This window comes from Pseudochaenichthys georgianus, unplaced genomic scaffold, assembly GCF_902827115.2.
Source record: "Pseudochaenichthys georgianus unplaced genomic scaffold, fPseGeo1.2 scaffold_751_arrow_ctg1, whole genome shotgun sequence".
Classification (NCBI taxonomy): domain Eukaryota; kingdom Metazoa; phylum Chordata; class Actinopteri; order Perciformes; family Channichthyidae; genus Pseudochaenichthys; species Pseudochaenichthys georgianus.
In genome coordinates, this window is record NW_027263301.1 from 42,501 (window position 1) to 53,617 (window position 11,117).

At 39.2% G+C, this 11,117-nt stretch overlaps 1 protein-coding gene across 1 annotated transcript in view; it reads right to left on the reverse strand.

Moving 5' to 3' along the window:
• The window catches only part of epsti1 (epithelial stromal interaction 1), a 45,136-nt gene extending 35,479 nt beyond the window's left edge, over positions 1-9,657 (reverse strand). The window contains exons 1-5 of the mRNA XM_034079868.2: positions 9,380-9,657; positions 8,134-8,192; positions 7,960-8,043; positions 7,777-7,850; positions 6,286-6,369 (exon numbers count right to left, since the gene is read on the reverse strand). Coding sequence (XP_033935759.1) covers positions 6,286-6,369; positions 7,777-7,850; positions 7,960-8,043; positions 8,134-8,192; positions 9,380-9,546 — 468 coding nt within the window. The 5' untranslated portion in view covers positions 9,547-9,657. The remainder of the gene's footprint in view (positions 1-6,285; positions 6,370-7,776; positions 7,851-7,959; positions 8,044-8,133; positions 8,193-9,379) is intronic.
• Positions 9,658-11,117: the final 1,460 nt, after the last annotated feature.

An 11,117-nucleotide genomic window follows, 5' to 3' on the forward strand; every position in this document is an offset into this window, starting at 1 on the left:
CATGTTGAACTCAAATACCTGTACTTTATACTTCTTACATGTTGAACACAAATACCTGTACTTTATACTTCTTACATGTTGAACTCAAATACCTGTACTTTCTACTTCTTACATGTTGAACCCAAATACCTGTACTTTCTACTTCTTACATGTTGAACACAAATACCTGTACTTTCTACTTCTTACATGTTGAACTCAAATACCTGAACTTTCTACTTCTCACATGTTGAACCCAAATACCTGTACTTTCTACTTCTTACATGTTGAACTCAAATACCTGTACTTTCTACTTCTCACATGTTGAACTCAAATACCTGTACTTTCTGAACTTTCTACTTCTCACATGTTGAACCCAAATACCTGTACTTTCTACTTCTTACATGTTGAACACAAATACCTGTACTTTCTACTTCTTACATGTTGAACTCAAATACCTGTACTTTCTACTTCTTACATGTTGAACACAAATACCTGTACTTTCTACTTCTTACATGTTGAACCCAAATACCTGTACTTTCTACTTCTCACATGTTGAACACAAATACCTGTACTTTCTACTTCTCACATGTTGAACACAAATACCTGTACTTTCTACTTCTCACATGTTGAACCCAAATACCTGTACTTTCTACTTCTCACATGTTGAACTCAAATACCTGTACTTTATACTTCTTACATGTTGAACACAAATACCTGTACTTTATACTTCTTACATGTTGAACTCAAATACCTGTACTTTCTACTTCTTACATGTTGAACCCAAATACCTGTACTTTCTACTTCTTACATGTTGAACTCAAATACCTGTACTTTCTACTTCTTACATGTTGAACACAAATACCTGTACTTTCTACTTCTTACATGTTGAACTCAAATACCTGAACTTTCTACTTCTCACATGTTGAACCCAAATACCTGTACTTTCTACTTCTTACATGTTGAACTCAAATACCTGTACTTTCTACTTCTCACATGTTGAACTCAAATACCTGTACTTTCTACTTCTCACATGTTGAACTCAAATACCTGTACTTTCTGTACTTTCTACTTCTTACATGTTGAACACAAAAACCTGTACTTTCTACTTCTTACATGTTGAACTCAAATACCTGTACTTTCTACTTCTTACATGTTGAACTCAAATACCTGTACTTTCTACTTCTTACATGTTGAACTCAAATACCTGTACTTTCTACTTCTTACATGTTGAACACAAAAACCTGTACTTTCTACTTCTTACATGTTGAACTCAAATACCTGTACTTTCTACTTCTCACATGTTGAACCCAAATACCTGTACTTTCTACTTCTCACATGTTGAACTCAAATACCTGTACTTTCTACTTCTTACATGTTGAACTCAAATACCTGTACTTTCTACTTCTTACATGTTGAACTCAAATACCTGTACTTTCTACTTCTCTCATTTCCCAAACAGCTGGTTCCTTTAGTCTGAATGTGTGTTGGTGCGTGGTCATTATTCTTTAGAGTCACTGCGTGCCTATTGGTTAGAACACGATCCGTGTATCCATCACTTCCTGGTCTTCTCTAAAGAAGAGGGACCAATGGAAACGTTGTCATGTTGCCGTTGTTCAGCATGGAAACATTCATTAGCTAACAATGACATTATTGTTCTATTGATATAAAGGGAGGTCAGGTACTCTTTAAAGCAGCTGCTAGCTATGGGTACTTTTTACTGAAGTACACTTCAAAGCCTCTTTACTTTTACTTGAGTAAAGAAGTTTAGTCAGTACTTCTACTTTCACCAGAGTATTTTTAAACACGAGTATCTGTTCTTCTACTTGAGTAAAGGACGTGTGTACTTTTGACAGCTCTGGTGTGGATTACCGGAACATTCCTATGGCTTCAAAGAGGTGGCGGTGCAACATGGAGGAGGTCTGCGGATCCCCACTTTAGTCCTGAGTATTCATGAGCTTTCCAGACAGCAGTCTAACAGCCGCTATATGTCACATTGAGGGCGTGAGGTACGAGAAGTCTGAGAGGAGATGACTTTGGAGGAGAGCATTCATCAGGTGCTCCTCAGGGTGTGATGTGAGGGAAGACACTCTGCTGACACCTAGAGGCCAGCAATGGTATTGCTTCTCACTGAGGGAAGGCAAACGAGTGACACAAGCTGACCTCAGAAGAATAAAAATCAGATTACTACATTCCTAAAACATGGATTATAATTTGTGTTTGTTGTTCTGTTCTGTAGGATAATACTTTACGTCTGAATCTATACTTCTACTGCCTGAATGTGCTTCATGGTTTTCACTTTCTTTGCTTCCTTTGTTCTGTTTTTAATTCAGCAGGTGAACCTACATGTTCATCACATAGTGTGTGTGAGCTGAACTGTGTGTGTTCAACTCAAACGGAGCATTTTCTGACTTTTATTAGCTTTTTTCAGCAAATCTCTGATCCTAAATATATTGGTTTCTTCTTTTCGAAGGTCACATTGTTCTGTTATCTTATTCAGGGGTGTCAAACTCAAAATAAAAAATGGGTGCTAGTGGAGGGCCGGACTGGTTCAATGTTTATTGCAGAACGTATTGAAATGAACTTATTGCACATATTAAACCTGGAACTAACAAAGCTTAAAGTATTGCCTATAAAAACAACATTAAATAATCAGCTGCTTTCATTTCTCATGGCTCTATCTGCAGCTTTTCAGAGTCACTTCTTATGAGTACATTTCTCCACAGGCCAACAACAGCTTCAACAAAACTATTCCCCTCAGAGAGAAACCAAACATGCCCTGCTGTCGTGAGAGAAAGTGCAGAAGGAAGCATCCATTAAACTCAGTGTGCTGCTCTGGGATGCTAGCTCAGACACTTGGCGTCTCATCTCGGGAGCAAGGTCATCAATGTTTGGGCTCAGGCTCTGAGCGGAGGAGACCCTCAGGATGGAGTGAAGGTGCAATATACCGGCGGGCCAGATCTAATAGGAATTAGAAATGATCCTGCGGGCCGAAATTAAATCCACCACGGGCCTGATTTGGCCCCCGGGCCTCGAGTTTGACACCTGTATCTAACATAATACACACATTTTTCTTTTCGCTTGATTGCATTTGATATTGAGGTCATCCGACCGAAACGGAAAGTAATCAGGTTACTAAACTTTGTTGAAACAAGTTTATCTGTAGAGGGAAGGATTGTGGAACTTTAACTTCAAATGAACTGATAAACTTTGAGGAAGACAAACTGCACTTAGCTTTAGATTATACAAATCCCAAATAAATAATAATGTATCTTTCTTTGAATTTTCAAAACAGCATTATTTCAAGGAGCCTAATTCATTTCACTGCCAGCGAGAGTCTTAATGTGTAAGACAAACGACCGTCCGGGCGTGCCCTCCTTCCTTTACAATCCTTTCCCTTGAACAAAGCACGGTGTCTCCGTCTCTAAGAGCAGGTTCCTCACATTCAGCTCAGGGGTGTCCAAACTACGGCCCGGGGGCCAAATGCGGCCAGCGGACCATCTTTAATCGGCCCTCACTCAGCAAATTAAAGAAGTATAATGACTTAAGTATAATAATCTTCTGCTTGTCTTACTTCTTAAATATATGTTCAAATATATTACACACTATTCACGTGTTAATAGGTCCACGTATCAAGAATAATGTACCGACATCGGATTGACTTTTCCAACTTATAACAGAACTTATGAGGCGAAACATCTCTAGTGAGGGCCCCAGCCCTTCGTATATTTGTCTGTATGTGGCCCTGGTGAAAACACGTTGGACACCCCTGCTCTAGAGCAGTGCTTCTCAAAGTGTGGTCCGTGAGCGCCCCCTAGTGGTCCGTGAGTATATTGGTAACATTTCACATTTGAAATACAATTTTTTATTTAAGTTTTCCGCACTCTCGCAGGAATATCTCCACAATGGAGCAAGCTTAAGTTTCACTTTCGATTGCATGATATAGCCCAGCGCAACACCTTCATCACACATGTTGCCACTTGTTTGTACCATTTTCAGGCGATTTGTAATCTGTTCTAAAACAACGATGTGTTTTTGGATATTTGTGGAGTTAGGTGGTCCGCGAGTGTTTTTTTATTGGTTAAGTGGCCCTCGGTGAAAAAAGGTTGGACACCCCTGCTCTGGAGCTTTGATAAGGATGAAGGTTGGAGTTTCTCGTATTTTAGTTTGCCAATCAAGTAGATTCTTTGTCATCCTATAAGTTCCTCTGTAAACTTGGCTGTTTACAAATGTTGATACTCAGTTACACTTCCTCCAATCTCAGCGCATTGAGCTGGGTTTCAGCAAAGGACTGAGATTGAATGTGTTTCTGCATCTGGCTGAAACGTTGCTTCTTCCACCTCCTCTCAAAACAGAGCGTTCCTGATCTCTGGGGTTTGTCAGAAAGCACTCCGGAAACCTCCGTGCCGACTGGAGTATAACAGATTAGATGGGGTTTAAATAACTCACCAAAGGGTGTTTAATATACTGCATCTGCTCAATGTTTGCTTTTCTCCATTTTCTAATGATTTGTTCTGATTGAAATATAAGTTGATGGGGTGGCGAGGGATTTAAAGCAGTTTAGTAAGTCTTAATGAACTGAGCTTTTGCCTGAATGCCAAGTACTTATAGTGTCCCGCTCCATTGAAATCAGTGGGATGTAACAAACACCTCATTTTGAAATATAAACGTGGATTCGTGTCAAGAACTCGTGTCAAGTCGTGTCAAGTCGTTGCAATATTCAGATGATAAAACATCTTTGAAGCATGTAAAGGCAGAATGACACCTTCACATCTTACTCTGCTTAGCCCCCGTTGTGGTCCCAATGGGGGTGTTTCCAGGGGGACATGTCCCCTAGAATATGACGCTTGGAGCCCCCTCTTTAAATAACTTTGGCTCTTCGAATCAGAGGGTAGCAAGTTCGAGTCCCACTGCGGTCGGCATGTCGTTGTGTCCCTTACGGTACGTCCACACAGCAGCTTCAGAAGAATCTTCCACCGCTTCCAACGCTTCTCTGCCCGTTGACTTTGAATGGGGATGACGTGACTTTGCCTCGCTTTTCGCCGAACTGCATTGTGGGGGAGCGAGGCGAAGATTTCCAGGATTTCCAGGATTCAAAAGTTGAGCAATGTTCAACTTTTGAAGCTGAGCTGGAAGCGCCAGCCAATCAAACACGTTTATGCAAATCTGACAGTACAAGCGCTAGCCAATCAAACCGCGTGTAAGCAGGGAGAGCCAGACCGCAGTTCATTTCCTCATTTTCCAAACGAGAAGTTACGGTAGCAAATCACCCGGTTCTTTACGACCAGAACTATTACCGGGATACAAACCGGAGGAACCAGGCATGGAGCGAGGGGGCAGAGACAGTGGGTGAAACTGGTAGGGTTTCGCCTGTTTGGGGAGTTTATATATATATATATTGCTCGCATAAAATCCCCGGGGTTTTTTGCTTTGCATGTCGGGGCGGGAGATTCATGTGATTGGTTGTTGGTCGCGTTGCTCGCAAAAAATCCCCAAGCTGTCAGACACGCCCAGCTCCAAGATGTTCAAGACTTTTGAAAAGCTGCTGTGTGGACGTACCGTAAGACACTTCACCCCAAAGTGCTCCAGTGGGGATTGCCCACTGAACTGAGTATGTAAGTCGCTTTGGATAAAAGCGTCTAACAAGTAATGTCAGTTTATTTGTTTATCCTGCCGTATTCTTTTGAACACTTGGTGGCGCTGATCAGACGCACACAAGTGGGTATAAGTTACAGGAGACTACAGACGCAGCAGATGCTAACAGCTTCAACCCAACAACTCACCGACAGAATGAAACCGTGTTATTGTACAACCTCTTCAAAAAACCTCAAACTAAAATGGACCAACCACTGGAAAGTCTCCCTCTGTTTCTGTCTGCGTATGATCCCTTTCCCCTTTCACCGTGTATTCATTGAACTCGCAAAGAGGACATTGGGACACGTTAAGCCCAGCTACGAAGCCCCTCTTTCCAACACGGCATGAAACTCAAATTGAGTTTAATAATAATAGTACATTGAATTGTTATAGCGCTTTTCCCAGAGCGCAAAGACGCTTGAATGAGCGGTTCGGATAGAGCACATCACACATGACCTTCTTCAAGGTAATGCTCACGGTTGTGTTTGTGTGTCAGCAGGATGTCAGAGGAACTACCCACCTTACTGCCGTGGAACTGCGTAGAGAGGTGTTGCCTTGGCCGAGGAAGAAGCCGTTTCATAAACACTAAACGTTCCACTGTTGGAAACGACCTCTGTTGGGGTCAGCGCTCTCCAAATGCCCCTCTACGTATTGATGATTACATGTTGTTCTCACCCGCTCCCGCTGCTTATCTTTCATCTTCTGGTTCTCCTCGTCCTCCTCTTGCCTCTTCTTCTTGTCCGCCTCCTGCTGTTTCAGCTTCAAACACACATATTTTTAATTTATTGAGCAGGTACATTTGCTTCAATTAAGCCATGAATATTATTTGTGATTCAAGCAAGGAACATCTTTCCTTTCCTTTCCTTTCCTTTCCTTTCCTTTCCTTGTAATCACTCTTAACCCTTAGATCAGGGGGGTCAAACTCAATTTCTTCGCGGGCCACATTAGCATTATGGTTGCACTCAAAGGGCCCTTTGTAACTTTTAAGACTATATAAATATATAAATATATTATATAAAATAATGTATTATTACATTATTGCCTCTGAATTGGATTATTATTATCGGATATAATAACTTAGTAATTAACTACGTCTGAAAGCAGAAGTCCAGGGCAAATAATTGCAAGTCTCTTCAGTGCACATGGCACAAAACCAGATGCATTGTGGGACATGTAGTTTATGGGCAAGGTGCTTCTGTAAATCGGCATGTAACCGTATAATAAACGTAATATATTCTTTGCAAGCTCTTGCGGGGCCACATAAAAAGAACTCGTGGGCCGGATTTGGCCCCCGGGCCTTGAATTTGACACCCCTGCTTGTGACTGGACCCGACACTCTTCCATAAGTGGGTCAAAAAGGACCCGTATTAGAATAATGTATGTTTTTATGCCATTTTTGTCATTTAGAAAAATCGCTTGTATAATATTTAGTGTTATATTTTGGTTCACACTATTAATATTTTATATTTAATTTTTCACTATTTATAATTTTAGACATTCCTTTTACATTTTGAAAAAAAAAGCTTTGAACATATCGATGTAAAGATCTCAGCTATTCTGAGACCCTCATAGTGTTCCAGTCCCTTTTCAAAACTCATCTCTTCTCCTCTTGTCTACTCGTAGCCCCCCCCCATCAATCCATGCCGGTTGATCAAGTTTGATAGTCCTATACGCCCCACCCTAACCTTCCCTTATATTATAAAGCGATTTTGAGTCCTTGAAAAGCCCTATAAAAATATAACGTATTATTATTACACTGACAGGTTTCAGATCTTGCTGTGTACAATAATCTTCCTGAGAGGTGTCACTTGTGATGTCGTCTGTGTGGTCTACAGTGAATGTAGTCCTGACAGCAACAGGTGATAAGAATCAAAGGATCCCATAGGAAATAAATGCGGGTCATTTTTGACCCACTTATGGAAGCTTGGGGTAGGAATACAAAAACAATTTCAACAATTTCTTAAAATGTAAATTTAAAATGTGAATGGCATGATATCCAAAACATGTTTTTTGAGGAATATGAAATGATAAAAAAGTGTAATTACAGAGATACTCTAAGAAAACCACCTCGCCGGGTCCAAAAAGACCCACTTGTGCATCTAAGGGCTGAGGGCGTATGCATTGAGTGTATTCTGTGTTAACGACAGTAAACGTGTGAGGAAGTACCTTCTTCTGCAGTTTGGCGTGATGCAATTCTAAATGCTGCTTCTCCCTGACTGCAGACAATGTTGCGTTCCCACCTTGATCAATTAAAACACATGACAACAAATCAGTAAGTAAACAAATGCATAAGCACACAACACATATTGTTGTGCAAAAAGCTGATTGGCATGGAGTGTACTCGTGTACCCAGCTTCTCTGAGACGGGCTGCACAGGTTTGGGTTTATTGTCCTCTCTCCACTTCTGAAGCTCGTCCAGTTCTTTCTGAGCCACTGCAGCAACACAGAGCTTTGTTATTCGGGAAATACATTTCAACATGGAGGAACATTATTTGGTATTTGAAGGATGCGATGTCGGCATACTCATTTGAGTCTTGCTTCGTCGGGATTCATTGGGCGGGATCATCGTAAACCCGACTGAGCTGAGGAGGGAGACAGAGAGAGAGTTAGTGAAACCTTGGTCCTTCATGAAAACTCATAAGTGTCTGCAGCCGTGAGGATACAAAACGTGTAAAAGATAAGACGGTATACTTGGTTTATATTATTCGTCTTGAATCAGATTCGTCCAGGTATATCTTCATTCTGTACTGATAGGCCAATAACTCGTACGTGTTTTTGGTGTGTAAAAAGCACTAAATACAAGTTTGGAAAGTCTTTCAAACGTAAACAAGTAGATTTCTCTTCCCATGATAAACCCAAACCTTGGATTTATCATGTGTAAAATGTAGTTATATATATATATATATATTCAACTCCAATACATAGGACAGCTATTACGGGTTTCATGAAAAGATGTAACATACACAAATGAATGCTTAGTACATACAATATTAGAATTATAATACAAAATGGATCCAAACGACAACTTGTGCATCAAAACCATTACAACTAAATAACTTATGTATAGAAGTACATTTAACATATGCTTAAATGTTAAGATATATAAGACCTTGTAAATATTGGTAACCCTGGTAAAGGCATTTGTTCAAAACTGATAAAATAGTAAAATAAAGAATAGAAACGCTGCTTTCATGGATGAGAAATAATAATTCAAGTAGGATGATGCCTTCAATTAAGACACAATAACTTGTTTATCTTGTAAACATTTGACTACGTTGCTTTCAGGTCGTGTTGTATATTTCTGCTTTCCTAAAGTGGCCTTTTATTTTTCTATTAGCCCAAATAAATGAATGATTCACGCATTTTATTTGCCGAGTACAAACTTTCCCTCACTTATTACACGCTGTTGTTTTTCGTGTTAAGAACTAAAATATTACTATGTGTTCAACAGTCTATAGTCTGAAGTGCTACATTAGATAAGCAGTTGCGGTTTCCGGAAAACAGTGAAGGCATCGCATCCGTCTCTAATCCAGTAAAACGAAACTGAAAGTTAGCAGCGGAAAACTCAATTTAAAATATGTTTTTACCATCCAGTCTGTGTTTTACTAATACAATATTACACCAACATAGTACATATTAACTAACCTAAATTAAAAAAAGTTAATATTATGTTCCTTTGTACTTTTATTTTTAAGTTACACCGCGTGTCAAGGACAACAACATGGACTTTAAGGTCGAAATACTGAGTAGGATTTTGATCATAACTCACTATTGAGGCTCCCGGTTGTTCGCGGGTGTGTTCCGGGCTTCAGGGTCCTCTCTTCCGGGGTCCACAGGTGTCTGATCACCCCCAGATGTTCCAGGTGTTACAGGTATGGTGGTTCTCCCGGGGTTCTGCTGGTTCCTGTCGTCTCTCTGGTTCTGATAAGGATCCATGTCTGTCTCTCAGAACAGATGGTAAACAGGAACAGGGTCAGAGATGCTGTTCTGTAGATTCAACTAACCTGTTATGTGTTTACTGCACATCCAGCGGGGGGAGGGATTAATGGAACAGCGCCTTCTGCTGGAAGAACAGCGGGAGGGGGTGTTCATTTAAAGGCCCAGTCTGTCAATTTGTGGACAGAAATACTTTTTATTTTGTATTTGCTTTATTATTATTATTATTATTACTATATATGTATGTGTATTTGTCTTTCCCTTCTATTTGATGTATCTCATTCGCCACACCTCAGGCCATTATGATTATAATGTATTATTCTTATTCATTTTCTCTCTGTGATTGTATTTAAGTAGTTGATGTGTAAACTGAGATATACATAGATATCTTAAAGTGAGATTATTGTCACCCATGGAGAGATGTATGTTATATGTGCAGTAACTATTCTGCACACATTGGTATGCGGGTGTATGTTGTGTATGTATGTTATGTCTGAATGTTTACAACAATGACAATACAGAGAGTATTAAAACAAAGAAATAATCTATATTCAAATCTAAAAATAAATGTTTTTTTCCAACTGATCTAATTTTCTTATCTTAGGTTTCACCAGTCTTTTGAGTTCCTGAGCTGATCACGTGATATCATTCATCTTTATTTGATACCCCTCATTAAGAATACACATTTAATTCATTCATGTTAACATTAAGTTCATTTGCAATACTGTCCACCACAAAGTAACACGATGTAAACATTGTATTCATGTTTGTATTTTAGCCCCCGATAACTTGCACAATTGAATGCCGTAGATTTTTATTTTACTGTTACTTGCATTTTTTAGTTTTCTATTTTTTGTATACATATTGAATGAGCATTGTTGGCTAATATATACTATTTTATTTGCCCACCACTGCTTCTCTGTAATAGTTGTGCACATTGTTTTCACTGAAATGAACCGTTTGAATATCCATCCCTCCGTCTAAATACGTTTTTATTTTAAATACTGGCATTTTTCAGTCAGAAATATTGCTGTTTTACGTCAGGTCTAGTCCATTCATGAAAATACTTATTGAACATTATGAATGATAGCAGGTTCCTGTGCTGGTGTTCTGCATATTGGTGCTGGGATAACTCTAAAACGTATGATAATATAAGTTCATTCATTTCTAGGCAGTACATTTAAAGAAATTCCAGCTTCTTTTCTGTTAATAATAATAATAATAATAATAAGTTCCATTTATAAAGCACTTCATATTTGAATTCAAATCCCGAAGTGCTACAAGTAGTGAGCATGAACAGTATAAATAAACATTACACAACACGGTAGAATTAATAAAAAAGCAATACAAAAAAATAAAAGAAATAAAAGGGTGATAAAAAGGTTTAGGCAAAGGCTCTTTTGAAGAGATGGGTTTTGAGGCCTTTTTTAAAAGCCTCCACGGTCTGTGGTGCTCTTTAAAACAGTCGCCTTGAGCTCTGAAATGTCTCACAAGATAAAGACGATTAATTTGAGACAGTAAATTAACGAGCAGATACATTTTTAGTTGCACCCCTTAAGAAAAAGAATAAC